The following is a 27715-nucleotide window of genomic DNA, read 5'->3' on the forward strand; positions in this document are numbered from 1 at the left end:
GCTCCTGCTACCATGCCTGGCTCATTTTTGTATTTTTAGTAGAGATGGGGTTTCACCATGTTGGCCAGGCTGGTCTCGAACTCCTTGACCTCAGGTAATCTAACTGCCTCGGCCTCCCAAAGTGCTGAGATTACAGGCGTAAGCCACCACACCTGGCCTGTTCCTGACATTGAAATACAGTAAACTAATACTGTGTTTATTTTTGAGTCAAGGTCTCACTCTGTCACCCAGGCTGGAGGGCAGTGGCATGATCATAGCTCACTATAGCTTCAACCTCCCAGGCTCAAACAATCCTCCCACCTCGGCCTCCAGAGTTAGGACTACAGGCATGCACCACCATGCCCAGCTAATCTTTTAAATGTTTTGTAGAGATGGAGTCTTACTATGTTGCCCAGGCTGGCAGTACTTTTTTTAAAAAATGGAGGAGGGGATTTTCCTGTGAACTCAGAATAATTCAGAGATCCAGAGTACGATGCTATGTAAGTGTTTATCTTATGTTTATGAATCAAGGAATTTTGTACCAAGAGACTAGATTATCAATTAGCTGTCTTTGCTGTCATTTTCAAAATTTTGTTAAGGATTTCAATAGAAGATAGATATGTATATTTTTAACACCAAGAAATGAAATCTTTAAAGTTTTAGAATCCCCTAGAGAATGAGAAAAACACCACAATCTGCTTCCATCTGGTGGCAGGAGTTCACAGTACAGCCAGAGCTGCTTCATCAAGTGTATGTTGATGAGGGGAGGGGAAAAAAAGAAAATCAGTCTGTGTCTCCATCAGGTGGCAGCAGCTCATACTACAGCGAAAGACCAGGGCTGATAACTCATTAATTCCCAGCAGAGGACAGGTCCACTTAGCAGCTTACTGTTTGAAACAACATAAACCAATGATGCTGCTCTATCCTTAATAAATTTCAAAAATGTGCATTCAGATTTCAAAATATAAAAATCTTAAGAGTGTTTTGAGAAAAAAAACTGTTAAGTAGCCTACCTGTGTAAAATATTTCCCATCCTGTTTCAACACTTTCATTGAGAGGTCAAGAATCAGTCTGAGAAACTCCCATGTGGAATCTGAAGGTTTAAAAGAACAAGTTTCATAAATATGGGTTTGTACGTATCCACAACATCTGAAGTAAAATATTCAAATACTCAATACCAAAAGGGGAAGAAGAGCCACAAGTGTGAGACCCACTCACTATTCAAAGAGCTTGTTCATGAACGATAATGAAATTGATTTTGGATGCCAACATCACATCTACCTAGCACTGCTCTCAAAATACCAATAGATTCGACACAAAGGCAGTGGCCGAAACGTGAAAGAAAACTGCTTTAAATAAGGGGGCAAGCAGCAAAATCCTGAGAGAAATTCAGAGTCTGCAAACTCAGCAGGAACTTGAGTTTACAGAAAAAACATGAACTAGCTGTGATTTTGAACAAACATATGGTTTGAGAAAGGGAATTATCTCTGTTGTTAGATAAGTGACCAATTTGTACCAATACAGGTTGAAAATCACATAAATTAAATACATTATCAAATGATTTACCGTCTCAATAATGTAATGAGTCATTTTATTTCATTTTTGTTTCAAATGACTGAATGAGTTCACTCATTTAGTGGCAGAACAGGAATTGAAGCCAAATCCAGTCATCTTTCCACCATGGACCTCAATTTAACTCCCTAAAAATGTGAGAGAACTAGACAATCTCTAAGATCCTTTCACCCTCACATGGTGCCCAGAGAAACATTTCCATCATAAGTATCTTGGTTTAAAAAAAAAAATCTACCTTCTTCTGGAGACGTGGAGATTGGAACAGCGGTCAAATCATTAATCACATAATCAAATTCTCTCCCTTCTTTGGCGTACCTCTTCAGTACCGGAATACAGTCTTCTATTAGAACCTTCCAGAAAGAACAGGAATAGATGAGTAAGCCAACATGTGGATGTAGTTAAACAAAAAAACAATAGTAAAGGAAGGAGGAAAAAAACACCAAGTGGGGGCTTATATCCACAGCCATCCATAGCATCTGCTACAGGAACCAAAAAACTTTCATCTATGTCTATTAATAGCAAAAATTAAGTGCTTACCATATATGCTTTATATGCCTTCTCATTTCAATAAAGCAACAATACTAGAGGCACTATTATCCATTTTACCAATGTAGAAACAAACTTGAGGTGTTATCCAGCTTGCCCACAGATCCACGAAGTATACCTATTACTATCTGAAAGCCAACTACATACTTTCATCTCTAATCTATACTGCCTCTCCTACCACTATTTGTATCATCTTCTTTTGATTTTTCTTATTTTTTAAAATTAATAAACTATTTTTAAAAAGTTTTTCTAGAGACAGGGTCTCACTATGTTGCCCAGGTTGGTCTTGAACTCCTGGGCTCAAGCAATCTGCCCACCTTAGACTCTCATAGTGCTGGGATTAGAGGCATGAGCCACCGTACCCAGTCTAATTTTTCTTTTATACTAAGCACTGAATGACTTCATTGTTTATGGATTTATTTTTGCATGTTACTCAAACTATAAACATGTTGTTCCTCAATTTTCTCTAATGCTTGGCTACTGCTAATAAAGCTATATATAACAGCTCCCACCATCAGAGTCAATCAAGAGTCCAGCTGGAATTCCCATACAGATCATACATAGTTAATACAGGAAAGAAGTTTGAGGTCAGCTGTATATTTGAAGTACCGAGGCTCTATGCTGGGGACACATCTGGATCTAAGCAACATCCTAAACTAAACAGGAGTTACTGTCATCTTTTAGTTTCCTAATTCAAAAAAAAAAATAAAGTAAAAGAAAAATTACATATAATAGTCAGAAATCAAGAGTTTAAGAGTTTGCCAGGCCAGGAGCAGTGGCCCAAAACCTGTAAGCCCAGTACTTTGGGAAGTTGAGGTGGGCGGAACACTGGAGACCAGGAGTTCTAGAGCAGCCTGGGCGACATGGTAAAAGCCTGTCTCTAGAAAAAATAGAAAAACCAGCTGGGCCTAGTGGTATGTGCCTGTAGTCCCAGCTACTCAGGAAGCTGAGGTGGGAGGATCGCTTGAGCCTGGGAGTTCGAGGGTGTAGTGAGCCATGATCATGACACCACTGCCTCCAGCGCTCCAGCCTGAGTGACAGAGCGAGACCTTGTCTCCAAAAAAAAAAAAAAAAAAAAAAAACCAAAAAAAGTTCACCGCAATTCCCTAAAATAACCTAGCCCATGTTGTTTCTCATCATTCTTCTTATAGCCTCACAGTTGTAAGAAACTGGGACTTTTCTGTCCTATTGTTTTATAACTTGTCTCACTTAATGCATCATACCTGTGGAGGTACTAACACCACAGTTGCCTTCAATTCACTATGAATCCTGTTTGATATGCTCATAATTTTTCCATACGTTCACAGAGATTCTTACAAATACTTGCACACAAATACAAATATATGTGCTCTTTTGTAAAATTTGGATCACGCACATCATTCGGAACTTGAACATTTTCACCGAACATCTCTCCAGGTAATAACACATTTTTAAAAATATGCCATTCCACTAAAAACGTTCTTTCTGTTGTCATCGCCAAGCCTTGGCCACTACAAGCACATCTATAATAAAACCTTGTAGTGACACCTTTTTAACTGTGGGCTGGGTGCTCAAACACAGGGTAGAAGCCATGTGTTTCGGTTTTGATAGCATTTCACATGTCAAACAGCAATGCATATGAGCACCTGTCTCCTCCTCAGCGTGGAATATTGCTCCTCTACTAAATTTTGTGAAGTCTGTTGCTAATGTTTTCACAAGAACTTCCTGGGCCACCAACAGGGGTGACCGTCTTGTGGTACTTTTTTTTTTTTTTTTTGAGATGGAGTCTTGCTTTGTCGCCCAGGCTGGAGTGCAGTGGCACAATCTTGGCTCACTGCAAGCTCCACCTCCCGGGTTCATGCCTTTCTCCTGCCTCAGCCTCCTGAGTAACTGAGACTACAGGTGCCCACCACCACGCCCGGCTAATTTTTTCTATTTTTTCGTATAGCCAGGGTTTCACTGTGTTAGCCAGGATGGCCTCGATCTCCTGACCTTGTGATCCGCCCACCTCAGCCTCCCAAAGTGCTGGGATTACAGGCATGAGCCAATGCGCCCGGCCTGTCTTGTGGTACTTTTTACAGGTTATTTGACTTATTCTGAGAAGTACCAGTAAATATACCCTTTATACTTTAAAGTTAGTTAACTTCATTTCGAAGCTGTAGGGACTCTGCATGATTCAAGGGATCAATTCCCTGTCACGCTTGTTACCAGTCTTTCTTCTAGTCTGAACTTTTGGCTTGGTAAGGACAACGTAATACCATTAACAGTTTGAGTGTCCTATCTTTAAGAGATTTCCCAACTCCAAGGTTAAGTACTCTAAATTGTCTTAAATGTATTAGTTTTTACATTTAGAGCCTAAGTCACCAAAATTCCTATTTCTATGGTTGGCTAACTTGGTTCTCATGCAGATGGTTAACTCATTATCGCATGATTAACATCGCACATTAACTCAACCAAACCTTTTCCCAAGTCCACTGAAATGCATCTTAGACCATATTAGCAGTGTGTAGGAATACATACTCAGACCTGCTCAAGTTCCTTTGACATTCCTAGGTATTGTGTATTCCTTTCATACTTCCTATTTGATTACTGTGCCTTGTAGTACATTAACAATGAATAGGACATATTTCGCTTCACACTATGATTCTTTTTTCGAGTTTTCTTGGGTATTCTTAGATATTTGTTTTTACAAATAAACTTTAAAATCAGTTGGTCTACTTTTAAACTCCTCCCCTCTCCTTGGGATTACACATAATAAATTGAGAAGAAATAGACATTGTTCTGTGTTGTTGTTTTTTTTTTTTCTTTTTGACAGAGTCTTGCTCTGTTACCCAGGCTGGAGTGCAGTGGTACAATCTTGGCTCACTGCAACCTCCACCTCCCGAGTTCAAGCCACTCTCCTGCCTCAGCCTCCAGAGTAGCTGGATTACAAGCACCCACCACCACGTCTGGCTAATTTTTGTATTTTTAGTAGAGATGGGATTTCACCATGTTGACCAGGCTGTTCTCCAACTCCTGACTTCAAGTGATCTGCCCACCTCAGCCTCCCAAAGTGCTGGGATTACAGGTGAGCCACCAAGCCCAGCCTGTTCTGTTATTTCAATACAAGAAATACAGCATGCCTCTCCACATATTCAGACTTTGATGTCTTTCAATAAGATCTTAATATAATTCATACCAGTCTCACAATACCATTCTTGTTAAATATATATTCCTAGGAATTTAACACTTGATTACTTTGAAAGGAAATGGATGGGAAGGAAATCCTATTTAAATGATTTAGCATTTAGTATAGAGAAAAAAATCTAGGCTGGCTTTATCCAATCACTTTACCAAATTCTCATGAATTCAAATAATTTTCTATGTAAGTTTCCTGGCTTTTCTAGTATTCATATCATCTGCAAATAATTAGATTTATACTGTTTTCATCCTTCTACTTTACTATCTCAGCTGCCTCAAAAAACAATGTGAAAAAGATAATTGGCATCCTCATCTTCTTCCTATTTTCAGTGGAAATGGCTTCTGCTATCTATTATATTTATTATATTTTCTATTTTTCTATTTACTATAACCTAATTTCTACTAATGTTTAGGTAGTTTCATCTCTATTGCAATTTTATTTAAGTAATTCATACTTTAACTTTTATTTTAGATTCAGGGAGTACATGTACTGATTTGTTTTATTTATATATATATATATATATTTTTAAGAGACAGAGTCTCCCTCTGTTGCCCAGGCTGGAGTGCAGTGGTGCAATCTCGGCTCACTGCAACCTCCACCTTCCGGGTTCAAGCAATTCTCCTGCCTCAGCCTCCCATGTAGCTGGAATTACAGGCACACGCCACCACACCTGGCTAATTTTACATAAGTATACTGCATTAGTTTTTATTAAAAATGACTGCTAAATATTCTCAAATTCTTTGTCATCTGTTATTTTCCTCCTTTATTCACATAATGAATTAAGTTGACAGATTTCTTAAAATTCAAATCTTTACACTTCTAACTAAATCCTACTTGAGCATAATATAGACTTCCTTAAGATGACAGATTTAGCTTATTATTTTACTTGGAAATTTTGCACATATGTAAAAGCAATCTTTAGTTTTGTGTACTACTTGATTTTACTATTAAGGTTTTCTTTTTAAATTATTATTATTAAGGTTTTTTTAATTAAAATTTTCTTTTCTTTTCGAGACATTCTCGCTCTGCGGCCCAGGCTGGAGTTACAATGGCGATCATTAAAAAGTCAGGAAACAACGGATGCTGGAGAGGATGTGGAGAAATAGGAATGCTTTTACACTGTTGGTGGGAGTGTAAATTAGTTCAACTATTGTGGAAGACAGTGTGGCAATTCCTCAAGGATCTAGAACCAGAAATACCATTTGACCTAGGAATCCCATTACTGGGTATATACCCAAAGGATTATAAATCATTCTACTATAAAGACACATGCACACGTAGGTTTACTGCGGCACCATTCATAAAAGCAAAGACTTGGAACCAACTCAAATGCCCATCAAGGATAAGCTAGATAAAGAAAATGTGTCACATATACACCATGGAATACTATGCAGCCATAAAAAAGGACGAGTTCATGTCCTTTGCAGGGACATGGATTAAGCTGGAAACCATAATTCTCGGCAAACTAACACAAGAACAGAAAACCAAACACCGCATGTTCTCACTTGTAAGTGTGAGATGAACAATGAGAACACATGGACACAGTGAGGGGAACATCACACATTGGGGCTGGTCGGGGGATAGGGGCTTAGGGGAGAGATAGCATCAGGAGAAATGCCTAATGCTTGCAGGGCTTAAAACCTAGATGATGAGTTGACAGGCGCAGCGAACCACCATGACACATGTATACCTATGTAACAAACCTGCATGTTCTGCACAGGTACCCTAGAAGTATTAAACAAACAAACAAACAAACAAAACCCACAAAAAACAGAATTCATTTTATTCCATTCAGAGAATCTGGAGTTGGTGCATTCCCATCATTGGTACATGTGTACCCTAAATACAAATATACATATAACTCACATGAAGAGACAGATGACGTATTTATCTTCTCAACCAATTACACTAAAAGCTGTTTTAATAAGGCGCGATTCTGATCAATAACTTAAATCAATTATATTATCAGTTGACTTAAAACTATATTATCCAGAAAACATAATTACCTGATAGCAGTCTCCTTTAAGATTGTCTAAGACATCGCCACACGTTTTTCGCATGTATTTCTTACACCCATCGATCACCATTTGGTCAATGTCCGAAACAGGTTAAGGAGAATTTGGGTATATCAAAGAATTCTGAAATAGTAATACTTTAAAGAAAGGGTTAAGACAAAGATTTTATAATGCTAACTTGGGTATCACAAATTTGACAAAATGATGAATGAGGCAGTGAGTGACTTTATTTTCACACCAAGGACATGCAAAAGGAACTGAATCTTCTTTTCTCCTCATGAGATGGCTTTAGGGAAGTCATTTTGGAAACTGCTGGGCAGCAGACACAGTATCAAAGTCATTTGCTCTTTAATCCTCAACTAGGTAGATTATTTGTTTGTTTTTGAAACGGAGTCTCACTCTGTCGCCCAGGTTAGAGTGAAGTGGCGCGATCTTGGCTTACTGCAACCTCTGCCACCTCAGGTTCAAGCAATTCTCCTGTCTCAGCCTCCCAAGTAGCTGGGATTACAGGTGCCCGCCACCATGCCTGGCTAATTTTTTTATTTTTAGTAAAGACAGGGTTTCGCCATGTTGATTAGGCTGGTCTTGAACTCCTGACCTCAGGTGATGCACCTGCCACGGCCTCCCAAAGTGCTTGGATCACAGGCATGAGCCACTGTGCCCAGCCGATTATTTCTTTGTTGATGGCCACATAAAAGGGTACTGTTACTAACTTGTCTGTTCAAAGCAGTCTGGGTAACACATTTGCCTCTAGTCTCTGGTAACATTAATTTGAGTTGTGAGACACCAAAGGAAGGAAGGTAACAAAAGAAGCCCACTGAACTTGTTCTCTCATACAACAAAGGATATCTCTACCATAGTGACCATCTTTGGTTTTAGTTTGACTATTTCACACAATATGCCTCCATCTCCACCTCCCAGAATGAGTACATCTTTGCCAGTGTAATCTTCTTTGCCACTGCCCATGATGGCCCGGGTATACGCCAAATCACTTTCTGCCAAATCTAGGGAGGAGAAACAAATCCAAATGGTGAGTCTACCTTCACACACAAACCACCTGGCCCCGCCACACTGAAGTGCTGGGATCTAGCCCAAAACGTAAATTTTTCATTTTCAATTTTTTAAAACTGTGAACAATATGCAAGCTTTTTTTTTCCACTGCGGACTTTTTCATCAACCCTGATCATCTGACACCTTATACAAATGGACATTAGTCAGTGGAAAGAAAATCCAGCCTTAAAAATGTGTCAATATACCAAATAATTAAAAGCAGTTACATCTTAACAAATGAAATAATATGATATCTGTGAGCTGCTTCAGAATAATACAAGAAGGACAAAGTAGACTGGGGTTTAGGCAAAATAAGACTGGCTAGGAGTTGATAATTGTTCACACTCAACGGTGAGTACATGCGGGTTCATCACACCAATTTGTCTACTTAGGTTTCAACTGTTCTGTAACAAAAAGTTTTTTTTTTTTTTAATACGCAAATGCATTTTCTTTTGAAACACAATCCAAATACTCATCACTAAGGAGGCAATGTCAAGACGAAGTTTATGTGAAAGCCCAGACAATCCACAGGTTAATATGACATAAATGTGCATCTCAAACACCAGCAGTGTCAGAAACAAACTCAAACAAATCCACAACAGCAATAACTGTCAGGAAAACACCATCATCTAATATATCACCACTTTGTTATGTGATCGGGGCAGGGATGGAATACTTACTAACATCCCCACTAAGGATGAGAATATTTCCAAACTGCTTCGAGTGTAGAATTTTTATATTTTGATAAGGTGAATCTTCGTCATATACCACTTCATCTATGTCATATTCAACCAGGCGCCCATCAGCGGTTGGCCAATATCTGTCAATGGCTCCTCCTCGCACTATGGGTGGTAATCTGGAAAAAGAGAAAAACAGCAATGTACTTTACTAGAACACTGCCTTACAAGTGGACCTGGGATGAAGAGTATGCAAAAGAAAGTCACACGAATGCCGACTTCTGACAAGCACAAAACGAATCCAAAGCTTGGGCTTTTAGTTTTATATAATCACGGCCACCACCAAATGTTGACCACTATTGTACACAGTTCACTTTTTAAAAAATCCTGTCATGCTGTAGATTTTCTCTAACAAAAAGCTGAAGAAGATGGCCACTGCACACTTCATACTTCAAATGCTCCAGCAGTATCCGTCTCTTAAGACTATCTACATAACTGCATTGACATTACCACATTCACACCAGTTCATATGGGTATCATATGGTTATCTAGTACAGAGTCCATCTTCAAGTGTCCCCAATTATGCCAGTTATGTCCTTTATAGATGTTCTGCTCTTGAATAAAGGTTCATACACTGCATGTCCCTATTATTTTTTTCTTTTTTATACTCATGTAACGTAGAATTTTTTTTTTTTTTTTTTTTACTGGTATGTTTCATGACATTGAGATCTCAAAGCACAGACCAGCTATTCTGCCGAAAAATGACTCATATGGGTTTACCTGATAATCTCTCACTCTTCATGGTTAGAATCAGGTTGACATATATTAATTACACAGGCATCACATCGGGAACACAAGATGTGTATTTGTCCTATTATTGGTGATGCTAAGTCTGTGATCACTTGGTTAAAATGGTATTCATGAGATCTCTCCATCTGCAAAGGTACCTTTTCACCCTTTGAAATTACTAAGCAGGTTGTGGGGTGGTCCTCTGAAACTAGGTGAAAGTCCTCACCCCCAACAAACCTTTACCAGTGGTTTTAGCATGTAGAAGATTCTGGCCTGAACCAGTTACTACTAGAGAGGCTGCAACATGACTTTTTCATTCATTCTTTCGTAAATACCCGGTATTTTTCACAGGATGGATGTACTAGAAAGTACCAGCAGAGGACACTAAATGACAGGAAAAAACAGACTTGGAAAAGGGGCTTGGCAAGTCAAACACAAAGAAAAGGAGAGCTCACTGCATACATAACACAACCGCATGAGTCATGTGTTCTCAAACACAGTAGTGTTCGATATTAAAACGCCAAGATGCACAGTTGTAGATATCTAAAATGCTGGGATATGCGGCCTGACTTACTCCTATGAGTCTCTTTCCCTTCCCTGCTCACCAGATTCCAAGAGTACAGTCTAAACCTGTTACAAGTTAACGAGGCTTTCTATGAGGGAATACTAACATCTATAAAGAACACTGAGATTGAAAAGGCAAACTCCCATAAATTCATGTAATCCTGACAACTCTTGATTTAACCACTTCTTTACCAGACTCCATGTGAACAAATTCAGCTTTAAGAATGTGAGGCATTCTAGAGGGTTTTTCCTGTAAATTGGAAAATGTGAAGCACCAATCAGGACAACCGCTAGAGAGCAGGCAAACAGGACTTGGAGGAAGCCTCTTCTACCCCTGGCTGATGGTGGGGAGTGAGATGAGAGTGAGCCACCCATGGCACTGGAAGAAGGACAAACTCACTCACTTCCAGGGGAGGAAGACTACCCTCTCCTTGACAGCCAGCCAGCTATGGGAAATTACTGCACTACAGACAAACCCACTGAAAATAAAGTGTCTGTTCTCAATTGTGTCGATAGTGCCTTGGCTAAGGTGAAGAGCTCTTTTCTAGATTGTAACACTATGGTTTTTAAAGACTGGCAAAGAAAAAAGCATCTTAACAGGATGTAAATGACGTTACCCTGATGAAGTGCTCAACCTAGCATTAAAGGGCATCTCCCTGGCAGCCCTATAATGGGCTACCAGGAGGTACTATGGAGTCCCCTATCAAACTCGTTTCAAACTTCACTGCTGAAAAATGAAACTGGACTATACCAATTCAGGCAGATTACAGCCCAGGCCTCAGGTATACTGTGTAAATTGCAAGAACCTTTTAAAATCAAAGTTAATTTATGTGATCTTGTTTTCTTGTTCCTTTTCACTTGAAAGCAGAAAACAAAAATAAATTCAAGTACATCCCATAGCTTCTTAGTCAAAAATTCAGATTTAACTTAACAAAGGGGAATCATTTCAGATGTTACGGGTTATTTGTTAATGATTTCATCTCTAACATTTAACCTCTGATCTTTATTCTCCACATTTAAAAAAAAAAAAAGTATAGCAATCCTTGTCCTTTTGAGGCCAGTAACAAAGGGCTTACAACAAAATATTCCCAATTTTCAGCTCTCATCAACCTTATTTCATGAAAATAAAAACTGTGACAAGCATAGGCAAGGTATTTTGAAGATCTAAAGCTTAACTCCACTCTTAGAAAACTCTTATACCAAAAAACAAAAGAACCAGACTTCTCACGAAAGCTGAAGCCCATAAATGTATTCTGTTTACCCACTCCTAGAGGTAACTGATAAAAATCAGACCACATTTTGATGTGGACCAATTCATTATCATCAAGTTAAGACCCATTCTGACAGTGGGGAACCTGTTCATTGCAAATGGGTGTAGATAAGGAAAACCCTGCAAACAGGAAAAGATGAGATGTCCAAAAAGTGATATGGGCATATGGGTGTGGATGTGCTTTTAAAGGAAGATGAAGGGTGAGAGACATGGCTAGGGACCTTAAACTGAGCTCGGGTGCTCTAAAAGAACCTGAATGCTCTAACAGATCTCAAAAAAGTAGACAGTTCTATACCGTGGCGTCTTCTTTTCACTTTCAGTTTCCTGCTTTCCTCTTTAACTACAGGAGATTAAACAATTACCTAGTTATCTTACATCTGCTCTAGAGCTCTCTTATGGGCTGATCAAACTCAGCATGGTGAGTAATTAAGTACTTAAACATCCTAACACTTGCCAATAAGGATTCCTTCCTTCTGGAAAGGGCCATGAACTGGAGAAACCTATATACCCCTTGCTCAGCAATGAGGAAGTCCCTCTGTGTTTGTCTCTGCAACTATGAGGTTAATTTTATGAGCAAGGGACAGGACTTCTATGCCTTAAGGCCTGGTGAGGATCCACCAAGGCAGGGCAAGAGTAAATTGTCCTGCATTTACATGCTGTCTATCCAAAGCACTACTTAATTCCCGCTAGTTCCTTCCCACAGAAGTCAAAACTGCATTCTTTTAAAATCTGACACCACTGGCAAACACTTCGGCAGTGTCCGACAGAAATTTAGATGATAAAAATGTTCCGTAGTTGTACTGTCCCACATGGCAGACACTAACCACTAGCTATTGTGACTAAGGAACTGAATTGTGTATTTTAACTAACTTTAAATAGCCATGTGGGGCTAGTGCCCATTCCACTTGATAGGGAGAGCTTCATTTTCCTTAAAAATGATCACTTGAAAATAACCTGCCTATGGCAGCTTAAGGTTGGCGGCCTATCAATTCTTAGTACCTTGGAAAGTTTTCTTCTTTGAAAGCCTTGAGGCAAATTTTCTTATCACCCCACCTGGTCGGAGTCTCTTAAAATTGCTTAACTTTACTCTGGGGCCCTGAAGGAGAAAAAGTGACCTTTTCTCTCTCCGGGAAGGGCCCAAGTCAGGTTTTTGGTTTTTTTTTTTTGAGATGGAATTTCACACTGTTGCCCAGGTTGGAGTGCAGTGGTGCAATCTCAGCTCACTGCAACCTCCGCTTCCCGGGCTCAAGCGATTCTCCTGCCTCAGGCTCCTGAGAAGCTAGGATTACAGGCGTGCACCACCAAGCCTGGCTAATTTTTGTATTTTTAGAAGAGACGGGGTTTCGCCCATGTTGGTCAGGCTGGTCTCGAACTGAAGTTGGGTGTTTTCTAGCTCCCTTTGATGAGGTGGCAGCCCTACCTGGGTCTCCACTTTATGCAGTTCCAACTCCTTGGAGTTGGTCCCTATCTCCTTTCTGCCTTAGTTTCATTTTACCTAGCATTTTTGTGTGTACATCCATGCACATGTATGTTCATACACTATCTTGTTTTGGTGTGAGGGGCCCAGCAGTTCGGTTCACCATGTTGCCAGAAGGAGGTGCTGAGTTTGATGTTTCCCATATCTCAAGCAGACACTACCGGGGACAACACCGTCATTCTAATTTTTTTTTTTCTTTTTTTTTTGAGACAGTCTCATTGTGTCACCCAGGCCGGAGTGCAGTGGTGCGATCTCGGCTCACTGCAACCTCTGCCTCCTGGGTTCAAGCCATTCGCATGCACCAGTCTTTCAAGTAGCTGGAATTACAGGCATGCACCACCACACCCAGCTAATTTTTGTATTTTTAGTAGAGACAGTGTTTTGTCATGTTGGCCAGGCTGGTCTCAAACTCCTGACTTAAAGTGATCTGCCTGCCTCAGCCTCCGAAATTGCTGGGATTACAGGTGTGAGCTACTGCGCCCAGCCAACTATCATTGTTTCAATCGATTAAACATAAAAGGACATTCAAGAGTGGACTTACCGTTTCACCCGCCCAGTACTGTCCTGACTCAATTCTTTCATTCTTTCTTCTACTTTGTTCAAAATCTACAATTAAAAGAAAAATCAATGGGCTTGCAGAATAAGCTGCATGGAACAGCTAAATTACAGACCCAACAACTGAGGCCGTGTTGACAGAGCTGTGCAAGATTGACCTGTCCCTCCTCCTGCCCTCTAGCAGCCTGTAGGCCTGGCCCAATTCCACTCTCCCATCCCAACTATCCCTTCATGTTGCTGACTTAACCTTAGTGTAAGTTAGCAACAAAATAACATGGAAGAGGAAGGCTAAAGGGTACTGCAGCTATAAAATCCTGGTTAAAGGTTTTCTATTCCCTCCAGTGGAAAATAAGATTACTCACACTCAGGCAGTTAAAAGGGAACGCTGACACCCAAGTTCCTAAAAACAACTAAACAACTACTTCTATTCTAAAACCACTTATGTGGAGGGAGGAAAGTTTAAAATTAACTGGAAAGTAAGCAATGAAGAGAAAAGTATTTTAACACTAAGCTAAGCAGATACTATGATCCTTAAACACCGAGTAAATGAAAGTGAAAAACCGACACTGTCGATCTCTTCTTTGCCTTGCGCATCACCATCATAACTCTGAAGGTCCAGCAACACCAATCCATGTGGGTAAATTCTCAAATTGGCAAAGCTACAAAGGAAAATATAATTTTAAGCTTAAGAATTGTATCAGGGCATTCAAAAAAAAAAAAAACAAAAAAAGAAACAGAGAGAGAGAAAGAAACAGAGATGTCACCCAATTAAAAGACCACTGCTCTTTATTTCCCTAAAACTATACAGTTAACCATTTTGCTTTCTTACTAGGGCTGCGTCTTGCGGGGAGAAACTACCAATCATTTGTGGACGGTTTAGAGGGCATTACCAAAAGTTAAGGTTTTCAAAACTGGTTCTTGGGCCCAGAAAGTGATTCAGTAGCAGTTCTGTGAATCTAATTTTTAAAAAGGTTCTCTAGGTAATTTTGCCAGGTTTAGTAACCACTGCCTTAATACGAAGGGAGTGTGGAGAAGGGTATACTGGTTTCTCCCAATTAAACTTTAGAGTTCAAACCAGAGTCATTTTTTCCTAACTGCAGGCTGGTGGTAGGTAAATTCATTTAAGTAAGCACTCTGGAAAATCCAGGCCAAGTTCCTACAAACCTAATCCATCCCACAGTATGTTTTTGTAAAGCCTGCAGACTAAGTAAGAATGGTTTACATTTTCAAAGAGTTTTTTTAAAAATGTGACAGCAACCTTTACAGAAAATTTTCTGACCAGTCCTTTTTATTTTTTAATGAAATAAACATATTTGAGTGTATCACATGCACTAAGATGTACTCGATAAAACTTTTGTTTCAGTTACATGCTTTTTTTTTTTTTTTGAGTCTCACTCTGTCTTGCCCTGGCTGGAGCGCAGTGACATGATCTTGGCTCACTGCAGCCTCCACCTCCTGGGTTCAAGCAATTCTTCTGTCTCAGCCTCCCAAGTAGCTGGGACATCAGGCGTGTCCCACCACACCTGGTTAATTTTGTATTTTCAGTAGAGACGGGATTTCACCATGTCAGCCAGGCTGGTCTCAAACTCCTGACCTCAGGTGATCCACCCGCCTTGGCCTCTCAGTGTTGGGATTACAGGTGTGAGCCACTGCACCTGGTCTATGCATGTATTTGTTTTGCATTTACACAGATGTGTATTTCCAGGGTTATGATTACCTCCTACTATAAATTATAGGTAAAGAAATGTTTGAAAAATACTAAATTAGAAGATGAATTATGCTCAGAGAATACAGACAGTGTGCTTGGATTTAAAAAAAAAAAAAAAAAAAACTAAAAATAATAAGCTAGGCACGGTGGCACACGCCTGTAGTCCCAGCTACTTGGGAGGATGAGGCAGGAGGATTCCTTATGCCTGGGAGATCGAGGCTGCAGAGAGCCATGATCGCACCACTGCACTCCAGCCTGGGCGACATAGTGAGACCCTGTCTCTATAAAAAATTTAAAATAAAACAAAACTAGTTAATTTTTCACCTTCAGCCCTTAAGTGACCTCAAAAATCAAGTTCTTGCCCACAGTCCACAAACTCTTCTACACCGGAATGAGAGGATCATCTTTCCTTTCCCTCCTTTACTGGCAGCAGAGAGGAGGGGTGAAGGAACAACAGAGAAATGATGTCCCCTTTATCCACTTGGGTGGTTCTAGCATGAACACAGAGAATACTAGAAGGCAGAGTCAAGGATTAAGGTGCTCCTAGGGATAAAACCAGAACTAGAGGGGGAAAAATGTGCCCAGGGTCGGGGGGGAAGGGAATAGAGAACCTGAATAAAGGTGGCTCAGCTCCTTTCCCCAAGCCCATGCATGGGTAGGAGAGGTGAGGTTTCAGGACAGGCACCTTGGGGTGGGTACCAGTTGACCAAGTGAGAGAGGAAGGAGACCAAGTAGAAAACTCTTAAAAACTAAGCTGGCCAGGCACGGTGGCTCACGCCTGTAATTCCAACACTTTGAGAGGCCGAGGTAGGTGGATGGCTTGAGCCAGGAGTTCGAGACCGGCCTGGGCAACATGGTAAAACCCCGTCTCTATTAAAAACACAAACTTATCTGGATGTGGAGGTGAGTGCCTGTAATTCCAGCCACTCGGAAGGCTGAGGTGGGAGAACTGCTTGAACCCAGGAGGCAGAGGCTGCAGTGAGCCAAGATTGCGCCACTGCACTCCAGCCTGGGCAATAGAGCAAGACTTGGTCTCAAAAACAACAACAACAACAACAACAACAACAACAACAACAAAACCCTAAGCAGTTCATTTGGGTTTTTTTTGTTTTTGTTTATTGCTTTTCAAAGCAGTTTCCAAACAGCTCTTGTCACTCAAAAACCCCTTCTGGGAGGAATTCTAAGTCTTCTGTACAACTGGAATTGGTGTCTATGGCAGAAACTTCAATAATTGTGACAGAGAGGTAGGCAGGGCCCAGCTGCAAAGGCCTTTAGGAGATAAAGTGCAACTTTTCACCTGGTGCTGGCTGAGGAGCCTGCCACCGGAGTCCGTGGATGATGAGTTCCGATTTGCTGTGGTCCCCAAAAGATGGACCACAGTAAAAACAGTGAGAGGTGGCAGGTACAGGGAGGGGCTGAGTGTAATCCTGCAGGAGCCAGAGGGTCTAGGACAGCTACAGCCTCTGCTTCCAAGAGACCATCTGGGTCAGAGCAGGGAAGGAAAGGACACAGGGGAGAGGAGGGTTTGGTGGTAGCGTTCATATAAGGAAGAAATCATCATCTTAGATACATTTGCGGTATCTACTAAACACACAGGGAGGTTTGCTGCACAGTTAGAAATACAAGTCTGGGCTTGGGGAAGAAGGGGTTCGGATGTCTTTGAGAGGTATCAGGATAGAGAACACCAATTAATGCCACAGGAGTGGGCCATGGAGACTTATAGAGAGAATAATGGAAGGCGCAGTGAGCTCAAAAAGTACAGGTTTCCCTCATCTCACAGGTTTCCCTCATCTCTAGGTCTCTGGAATATAATGGAGGTGGCTACTTTTTCCTTTAATAGAGAAACAAAGGGAGAGAAAGTAGGACATTAAGGAAGCCACGTGGAATTCCAGTACTGGGTACCCATTGAGGTAACAGATTAAAAGTCATCGAAAATACCCCATCCTGGAGTTCACATTTTTAATTGTTTTAATGTTTATTTCCATAGGTTATTGGGGAACGGGTGGTGTTTAGTTACATGAGTAAATTCTTTAGTACTGATTTGTGAGATTTTGGTGCACTCATCGCCCAAGCAGTATATCCCGCACCCTATTACATTTCTAAATTGACAGTGCAAATTACTAAGAATCTTAATTAGCAGTTTTACATACTAAGCCAGTCCAGATACAATACAAACCAAGATTTAAGGAAATACCAAGAGCTCAACGCACTGGTTTCTTGTTATCAGTCATTTCTTAGTTTAGGTTTTCTTCTGCATGTTACCACGGTCTGCAGTAGCTGATAATCAGTCATAACAGTGCTACTCAAAGTGTGGTCAGCTGTCCAGCAGCATCAGCATCCCCCGGGAGCTTCCTGAAAATTGAATCTGGGCCCTGTTGCAGACCCGCCTATTGCATCAAGAACTCTTGCGGTAGGGGCCCAGGGGATCACTGCCTGCCATTTCAAACTGCTTATGCCGCCAGGGGTTCTTGGTCCTGGCCACATAGAACCACTGGGGCTTTGGAGAAATCCAGATGTCCAGGCCCTGTGACCTCAATTTCTGGGGGAAATGCCCAGGCACGAGTGTTTCGTGAAAGCTCTCCAGAAACAGTGTAGAGAAGGGACCTGGGCTCCCCCCACCCCAATAACACACTTATTTCCAGAAATACCAGGCTCTAGGAGCCAGGAAGATGGCAAAGCGCTGCTTGAGGCTCTGTGCAGGCTGCCCCTGGGGCCCTGCAGCAGTGCTGCTGGCCAGCCTAGAGCAGGTACCCTCAGCCTGCACCCACCGTACTTTGACCCGAGCAAGAGCGTCTGCAGCTCAGCATCCTGCAGCGAGAAGGCCCAGGCATGCCCACTACGGGCCTCTGCTGCAAACTAGTGGGTCCTCACAGGTGGTGGGCACCCCAACCAACCCATCCATCCAGACCCCAGCCCCTCTGATATCATCCTTGCTGACCAAGAGACCGGGAAACACTAAGATAAGCAGTATCCTATGGTAAATCTTACTCCAGGGACTTAAGAGGCTGAGTTTCACCGCAAACTTTTTACTCCAGGGAGTTGACCTACCACTTGCATGAGCCCAATGAGCGATCCTGCCCCTGTCGTACTATTACGCTAAAGTCCCCGCCAAGAGCGGGCTCACCAGCCACTTCAGGGTGGTGATACATTAAGCAGGAGGTCTCACTACATCTGCACACCACTAACTAGGTGCATACCTGTAATTACTCATCTACCTCATGAACTGTTCACATCACTCCCTTCAAAACATCACCTGCAGCTTCCCTTGGGGGAGTCAGCCACAAAACTTTTCCTGGGCTGCCTCCCTTACGCTCACTCTGGGAATAAGTCTTAACAAAAAACTTGTCTGGGAAACATGTTTGGCCTCCTGTCAATCTCTACATACACGAGAGCTTAAGAACCTGTGGTCGGTAACGCCACCAGGAGATTCTGATGTGCAGAATCTTGAGAAGCACCAAGTTCCAGCCCCATCCTAAAAGATGTCAAAGGAGAAAAACAAAAGCCAGGTGCCACCCCCATCCTCCACTCCGTCACCCACTCTGCTCACAAGTGACCAGATATGAAGAACAGCACCGGAGACTGCTCACCTGCCGTTCTTGTTTGTGTAGGTTGCTAAATAGCCATGGTCCTGCCAGGTGTGCACCGACTCCGCCATTCCTTGCTCCTGGAAAATGGACTGGAGGCCTTTTAGAATGGTCTCACCATCAGCTGGAGAACAAAGGGAAGAAGGCAAGATGGTCAGAAAGAAACATTCAGAAGGAAGGCCAATGAGGCACAGTTTGAGGACTGACCTTTAAAAAAAAAAAAAGAAAACCTGAACAAAGTTGTCAGTGTCACTTATCCCTTGTCATGACATGAGTGATAAACATTCTCCACCCTGCAAGGAAAGGCGACACAGACCACCAGATTACGTGATGGTAAGAACACAAAAGCCGACCACAAATAGCTGTGCCAAGGATGTAGACATATTCAGCCTAGAGACAGCATAACAAAATATTCACTCTAAGCAGAAATTAAAGAAATGCAAATAAATGCAAGAACAACAAATGAGATTCCACTTCAGGTTAAATAAATTAATGAGGACACATGGTACTGGAAAGGGGATACCTGTCCACTGCTGATGAGTAATATAAATGACAAGCTTTTTTCCCCATGTTTTACAAAAACAATGTGCTGCTTTTATAACTGGAAAAAAATATCGAACAGTAATCCTCAGTAACATAGCTCTCAATGGTACAAACTGGACAACGATTCCATATGGGACAACCTGCTGGCTTGTCGGTCTCCCTACCCCACCCCCATGGTCGCAGAAGCCAATCTTCCTGTCTCCCATCCTGCTCACAGTCCTACTCCCAAAAGTGCAATCAGTGTTCCCACATAAAGTACATTAACTTCTGCAGGTTCACTTGAAGCCAGGATCTTCAAGAACATCCAACATTACAATACTTAGAATAAGGGGTAAATGCAATTTGTTCTCTAGTTTATTCTACAAAGCAGGCATTCCCTAATAAATGTAAAACAAAGAACCAAGATATGACAAGAGGAATTACTCTTTACTTTCCCACCAGCCCTCTGAAGGCTGGCTCCTGTGAGGGGAAAAACAGCCTGGTAAATATCAAAACGAACCATCTCTGTGACCTGAACAGAGGTAAAAGAAAAAAATAGAGTCACAGCTGACTGCAGTGTGATTTGCCAAGAAAATTACATTAGAATTTCCGCCATAAACTAAGTAGTGCCGAAACTAGAACTGGGATGTTAAGGATTTTTTCACTATGCATAGTCTATCTCTAGTGACTCAGAACTGTGTTCCCAAGGCCACTGAATGAAGGCTACAAACGGGGAGTTCAGAGGCCAAAATGGACAGATATGTCTTACTCTGGCTTGCACAGACTTTTTTTATTTTTTGAGACTGGATCTCCCTCTGTCACCCAGGTTGAAGTGCATTGGCGTAATCTCGGCTCACTATAACCTCTGCTTCCTGGGCTTAAGTGATCCTCTTGCTTCAGCCTCCTAAGTAGCTGGGACTACAGGTGCCTGTCACCTCGCCCGGCTAATTTTTTTTATTTTTAGTAGAGAAAGGGTTTCACCGTGTTAGCCAGGATGGTCTCAATCTCCTGACCTCATGATCTGCCCGCCTCAGGCCCCCAAAGTGCTAGGATTACAGGCATGAGCCACCGCGCCCAGCCCATGCCCAACTAAATTTGTACATTTTTGGTAGCAATGGGGTTCCACCATGTTGCCCAGGCTGGTCTCAAACTCCTGAGCTCAAGCAATCCACCCGCCTCAGCCTCCCAAAGTGTTGGGATTACAGGCATGGGCCACTGCACCCAGTCCCTGAACAGACTAAAGTGTAAATTAGTTGCCATTTAAAAATCAGAAGATTTCACTCTCTCCCACTGTAGTGGGTATAATGGTGGCCCCAAAAAGATATATCCACATCTTAATCTCCAGAACCTGGGGGTGTGACTTTCTTTGGAAAAGGGTCTGTGTAGACGTAATTAAGTTAAGGATCTTGAGATGAAAGCATCTGGATTATCCAGGTACCCAGACCCTAAACCCAATGACAAGTGCCCTTATAAGAGACAAGAAAAGATACAGGGAGAAAAGGGGGCAGGTGACATAAGACGGAGGCAGAGGTTGGAGTGATTAAGAGCCACACGCCAAGCCCAGGACAGCTACAAGCGCACCAGAAGCTGAAGAGGCAAGGATGGATTCTCCCCTAGAGCCTTCTGGGGAAGCATGGGCCTGTCACGTTTTGATCTGAAACTTCTGGCCTCCAGAATTGTGAGGGAATACATCTCTGCCATTGTAAGCTATCCAGTTTGTAGTACTTTGTTACAGCAGCCCTAGCAAGCTAATACACCTGCCCAAAATTCGTTTTCAACTTTAACAACAGCAAACAGAATACTAAAAGTGGCAGTGAAAACATAATTTAATATTCAGAATTGCCAAACAGAGCAGTTGATAGCCCAGCCAAAACTCATGGACAACATCTGGAACAAAATTAGATGACAGACTGTAACCCTAAATTCCCACATGGGTATAGGTAGAAATAAATGGGCCACAACCCTGAGACCCGTGGGGTATCAGCAATTGAGAGAGGAAGAAGAGAAAAAGCAAAGGTACTTCAGACAACCCTAAGAACTAGAGGAACCCCTTCCAAAAGTCACCAACAGGTGTTCACCCCCAAAGAAGTGGTTTCCTCCCCCTCAGAATGCAGGGGTCTGGCTAGCCAAAGCGAGGATGCAGCTGAAACTTGCGAGGACTTGGGTAGGGATGGATGTCAGGGTGGTCAAGCCCTACAGATGGCCAAAATCAAAGAATCTCCAAGAAAAAGTCCCACATCAGGGAGAGACTACCAGTGCAGAATCCACGTCACACTTCCACAGCAGCACAAGCCTCTGTAAAGACCGAGCAGTGGTGGCCCAATGAATCCTTAAGCTCTCATTTGTTTCCTAGCAAAACTGTGCCTCTGGGAAAGTCATTTGGCAGAAAATAATCTAGCTTGCTTTGCTATTCTGAAATTGGTTTCAGGAAATTAAAAGCCAAGGTCTGAATTATATCCCCAGAACTGTAGCATTTAAGACTGAATTCTACTTCACTAAAATGAATCTGATTTCAAACTTGGTAAGATAAACTAACCTTGTTCAGTTTGCGTTTGTCACTGAAGTGTGGTGGGCAAGCCCACTGTGGAGGTGGCTTGAGTGTACTGAGCCAGGCAGAACTTTCCCTGAATCTGAAGAGCCATTCTAAAATTAAGCAATCCCTCCTTGGCTAGAACAGATGTTTTCTGTTTTGAAAGCATATAAAACAAATAATCACTCCTGGTAAATGGCCTCAAGATGGTTCTGTTGGCACATTACAAAACAGAACCCAAACCCCCATGCTGGTGAACGAACAATCTAGACAAAGCCACCCTGCGTGTAATTGACCAGGTTGTGCAGTGAACGAGGACCCTGGCCTGGGTAGCTGAGCTGGGATGAACCTCATCCCTTAGGCCAAGGAAAGGGGGGGTCTTTGTCTGATCTATGCAAAGGATTTGACTGCTGGCCAAGCCCAGTGTAGAGGCCATCCCCTTTTCCTAACTGGCACAATTAACAAAAAGGCACCATGTGGACTAAAGAAAGTCCTCCGGTCAGGTTTCAAACTGAAGGAAAAACTACACAAGAAATCTGATTTGAAGCATTACTTGTTCCCACACTACAGGCTTACCCGCCAAGTTCAGTAAAAACTGGCCAAAACTGAACGTGTTTCTGGAAGCTCATTTACCCACAAGCCCTATTCATTTGTGTGGCTGCCGGGTCCCCGTGGGCATCTGAGCATGCTAGCTCTGCCAGGAAGGTGTCTGCAGGGCCTTATGGGGACACCATCATTTTGCCCACCATTCACCTCCCTTCATCCTCACCTTCCTCCTGATTGGGGCCTCCCCTGTCACCCAGCCCTTGGGGAAGACACTCCAGGGAGGGGAGCTAGAGGTGAAAACTCCGCAGTAGTATCTCTTTCCAAATCAGGGCTTTTTAAGGCAAAACAAAGCAAAAGCATGAGGTGGCTCACTTAGTCATCTTGATCCCAGGTGCTCAATAAATGTTTTGTGGGCAAATAAAAAATTATTTTATTTGGCTGAATTCATCATCCTTTATTACTGTATCTTTGCAGAGGTTCACGAACATCTAGACCAGTGGTTTACAATCCTAGCTGTGCATTATAATTCACCCAGGGAGGCCAGGCATGGTGTTTCACGCCTGTAATCCCAACACTTTAGGAGGTCAAGGCAGGAGGATCGCTTGGGCCCAGGAATTCGAGACCAGCCTGGGCAACGTGGTAAAATCTGTCTCTACCAAAAATACAAAAACTAGCCGGACATAGTGGCACGTCCCTATAGTCCCAGCTACCCAGGAGGCTGGGATGGGAGGAACACCTTAGCCTGGGAGGTGAAGGCTGCAGTGACCCATGATTGCGCCACCGGATGGGAGGAACACCTTAGCCTGGGAGGTGAAGGCTGCAGCGACCCATGATTGCGCCACCTCACTTCAGCCTGGGCAACAGTGAGATCCTATTTCAAAAAGTAAATAATAATCACCTTGGGAGTTTTGAAAAATTCCAATGCCACACATTAGGCCAATTAAGTAGAAATGTGGGGGTGGGACCCAGGCATCAGTATTTTCAACAGCTCCCTGGGAAATTCCAATGTCCAGCCACAGTTGAGAACCACTAATCTAAATCACCCAACACAAAAAAAGGAAAAGAAACCCCCTACCATTTCCAGACCACTTATACTCATTAAGCCACCAAAAAGTTATAGAAAATGCTCAACAGAAGGGCTGAGAAAAGTTAGAACTCTTTACTAACTGAAGCCAAGGGTAACCTGGCACATGCCCCAGAACATGCTTTGGAATTATTCCAAATTTCAACCTTTATGCCTGTCTAGCATGGAACTTGTAAAATAACCAAACAAATCAGACTTGCTCTATCAGGGTTCCTTGCTATCAGGGGCAAGGTTAACAATGTGGTAAGAAAGGCTGCCCTGTCTTTGTCTTTCACAGGACTTTGGTAACCCGTCATACCCAGTAAATGTCAGGAATGCCTTTGCTTGTCAATAAAAGACCCCCCACCCCAACTGCCCCAAGGGCAGGAGAGGGGCAATACAATCACTTGAGAACTACTACATGCTCTATACTCAGGTGAAAACAAGCCTGAGGTCAGAATATACCCAAACTTGAGAAGACAGGACAGCAAGATCGTAAATGTCCACAAATCAGAAGAAAATGTGAAGATAGACTCAAATGCTAAAAGAGCTCATCACACTACTTTCAAGGAGACATAGTCATCCAAACTAGGCCGATGGAATGTTCTTCTTTGGCAGAAGTTCTCAGAAAATTCACTTCAATGGCCAAGCAAGAACAATATATTGTAACTAGTAGATTGCTCAGCCTTCCAAAGTGCTCAGAAACACAGTGACTTCTCCCAAGGCAAAACATGTCCTTTGTCTACTGAACAACGCAATGCCCCCATTTCCAGCCCACTGCCTACTTTGTGTGTTTGTTCAACAATAACTTAAAATGAATAAACTGGTCCAAATTAAATACAGCACTACTAAAGGAAAGGGAGGGAAGACAGGAAGGGGAAAGAATCAAGTCCTAAGCTTCACCTCCTGCCTCATTTTCTACCAGGGAACCATTTATATGCCCGTCTTAGAGAACTTCATTCTTCCCACCCTGAGTATCAGCTCCAGATGCCCGAAGCCCAAATCTGTGTACCTAGCTGGAACCTGCCTCCTGTGCAACTGCTCCCAGCACTGTTCCAATCACAAGTCTCGGATTAAAATCAGGCTTGTTACTTTCCTACTCTCATCAATGGTTACATCACCAGCCACTTAACAGTCCCCATAATAGGCCCCCTCAAGCCTCCCACCAGAGTCTCTCCACCCCACCCAAACTCGCTGGCCAGGACTTTTCACTTACAGACCTAATTTCCTCATAAAATAGAAACACTACTTTGTAGGGTTCCTCTATAGAACCCAGAATCAACGTCAGTTCCTTCCTTCCCTCATGGTTTTGTACTGCTATTTAATCACCGATTCATATGGTACGCAGCCCTGTGTGCATAAAGCAGATTAGCTGTACTAGCCAACCTTACCAGGCCAGGGAGTCACTCTGAATCAAAACCACACCTGGCAAAAAAAAAAAAAAAAAAAAAGACATGCACGTTATATTCCTGCTCCTCCTTCAAGCTTTCAGAATCTAACATCCTCCTTAACTAAATTCCATTAGAGGCTGCCCTAGGGAAATATGCAATTCTCACATATCCAGAAAGACAAAAAACAACAACAAAAAACCTCTCTACTTGTGACCTTGGCTTGTGACTGTTTTTTCAACTTTATAAACTTTAGCTAAGAAAACTCAGGCCATGAGCACACTGGGTGCTTTCTGAAGGCTACACAACTCCGACTGTCTTGTGTGTGGTCACCATCCCTCCCCTTAGGCACAGCCATCAGACTCGACAGGCCAAAGCCTTGACATTCTCCTCTGCAAAATGAGGCGGTTGGAACAGATTTACATTCACACTCCTTTCAGCTCTCTCATGGTCAAGGAGCACCTGGCTTGTGAAGTTGGGAGATGAATTTCTATTCTCGCCAAGCATATTTTTAGTTATGAAGACTGAAAATTTCATACCTCACTATCAAGCCCCTTTCCCTCCTAGGTCTCTCCCAGAACTGGCTCCAAGGAGTGGTTAGTCATCCCCATCATCGCATCATGCCAAGTGATAAGACCCGAAGCTGAACCTCCAGCCCACCTACTGCTCCAACAACTGCAGCCCCAGCCACCATAGAACTGCCGAGATTTCCAGAGCTCCATGCCCTCACTCACACTTTATTCTCAGTGCTCCTACACACACACACACACACACACACACACACACGCCTTCCCCACCCATGCTTACCACTTTGCCACCTAAGTCCAAGGCCCCCCCCCCCCACCTTTGGTCAGGCTTACACCCAGCCCCTCCCTGCCTGCTCCTTTCAGAGATCTGCACTCTCTCCATGGGAAGACGGTGTGTGAGCTGGCTGGCAATAGAGCCAGTCTGCAAATATCCTGCAAGGGGAAGCACAAATGCAGGCATCCTTTCTCCTAAACCCCAGATCCTAACGTCAGATAACCTGAGAGCCAGGCTCAGGTTGTGCACAATTTCCCTTCACACATAAAGCAGCTTTCTGGTTTTTCTTGATAGACCCCAAACCTAAAAGGGGAAAGGAAACTGGATTCCCATCCAATTTGAAATCAGGTAGCTGCTTTAAAAACCCGTTCAGATGTTTCTAATCTTGATAATAGTGGTGGTTACACAACTGTATGCATTGGTCAAAACTCAGAACTGGAACACTAAAATTTACATAAATTACACCAAGTTAAAGAAGTACCTGTTCAGGAATCAAGTTAAAGAAGTATCTCTTGAGGAGTCACCAACGCCACTGGCATAACCCCTCTGGAAAGAATGACAAAGAGCACAGCATCCCTCAAGTCTCCTTTTCACCCAAACCCATGGCTGAGCACTGCCTAAGGGTTTGAGAGCATCTTTTGAACTCAGAATGTGCTAGGTCCATCAAAAGCATGAAGACTGACAGGCAGCAGGTCCAGATTACAGAAATCAAGTGATATGCAAAAAAGCCTTCAATTTCACAAAAGAAAATTTTAGTTTACAATTAAAAATTTAACTTTTTAATTTTAAAAAAGGATCTGCCTATTAGACTTCTCAGATATTAGAAGCTTAATGAATTTCTAGGTCAAGCAGGTGGTCCTTTGGCGTTCCTTAACGGCTTGGCTTTACAGCCCTGTATCCAGTCCTTTTTACAACAGCTGCATGATGATGAAATGAAGCTCATGACACACAACCCAAGCCGACACAGATGTTCACAGTAGCATGATATGTAATAGCCAGAAAGTAGAAATGACCCAAACTTCCATCAAGTTATAGATGGATAAGCAAACTGTGGTTATCCACGCACTATTCAGGCATAAAAGGAATGAAGTACTGATACACACTACATACAACACAGTCAGACCTTAAAAACACTATGCTAAGTGAAAGCAGCTTTCGCTATGCTAACTGAAAAAAGTAATTCTATTTATTATGTCCAGAAAAGGCAAATTCTCAGCTGGGCGTGATGGCACATGCCTATAATCCCAGCTACTAAGGAGGCTGAGGCAGGAGAATCGCTTGAACCCGGGAGGCGGAGGTTGAGGTGAGCCGAGATGGTGCCACTGCACTCTAGCCTGGGCAACAAGAGTGAAACTCCACCTCAAAAAAGAAAACAGAAAAGGCAAATTCATAGAGATGTAAAGCAGATTAGTGGTTGCCAGAAGCTGGGAAGAATGGTGAGGAGGAATAAGGGTGATGGCTAAGGGGCACAGGGTTTGTTTTTGAGGTGATGAAAATGTTCTAAAGTTGATAGTCATGATGGTCACACAACTCTGCAAATATCCTGAAAGCCACTGAATTGTACATGTTCGATAAAGGAGTTATATGGCATATGAATTATATCTCAATAAAGCTGTTCCCCAAAAATCCCAAACTAACAAGCTGAGCCTTCAGAATCCCACTTACTGCAAGGTTGCCAAGGCAATGGAGAAGTCTCAGAAGTTGGTTTCTCCACTGGCAAGCCACATGTAGAAGAAAGAAAATGGATCCTCATCTCTCACCTTATACAAAAAAGCAACTTAAGGTGGATCAAAGACTTACATCTAAAACCTGAAACCATAAAAATTCTAGGAGATAACGATAACATCAGAAAAACTCTTCTAGGCACTGGCTTAGGCAAAGAATTCACGACAAAAGAACCCAAAAGCAAATGCAACAAA

The 27715-nt window shown here is 42.4% G+C and overlaps 1 protein-coding gene across 1 annotated transcript in view; it reads right to left on the minus strand.

Moving 5' to 3' along the window:
- Positions 1 to 27715, minus strand: part of SMS (spermine synthase) — a 56785-nt gene that overhangs the window by 8628 nt on the left and 20442 nt on the right. The window contains exons 2-9 of the mRNA XM_007991283.2: positions 18950 to 19070; positions 14220 to 14313; positions 13641 to 13705; positions 9003 to 9178; positions 8122 to 8276; positions 7264 to 7353; positions 1787 to 1901; positions 993 to 1072 (exon numbers count right to left, since the gene is read on the minus strand). Of these exons, the coding sequence (XP_007989474.1) occupies positions 993 to 1072; positions 1787 to 1901; positions 7264 to 7353; positions 8122 to 8276; positions 9003 to 9178; positions 13641 to 13705; positions 14220 to 14313; positions 18950 to 19070 (896 nt within the window). The remainder of the gene's footprint in view (positions 1 to 992; positions 1073 to 1786; positions 1902 to 7263; positions 7354 to 8121; positions 8277 to 9002; positions 9179 to 13640; positions 13706 to 14219; positions 14314 to 18949; positions 19071 to 27715) is intronic.

This window comes from Chlorocebus sabaeus, chromosome X (assembly GCF_047675955.1).
Source record: "Chlorocebus sabaeus isolate Y175 chromosome X, mChlSab1.0.hap1, whole genome shotgun sequence".
NCBI lineage: Eukaryota > Metazoa > Chordata > Mammalia > Primates > Cercopithecidae > Chlorocebus > Chlorocebus sabaeus.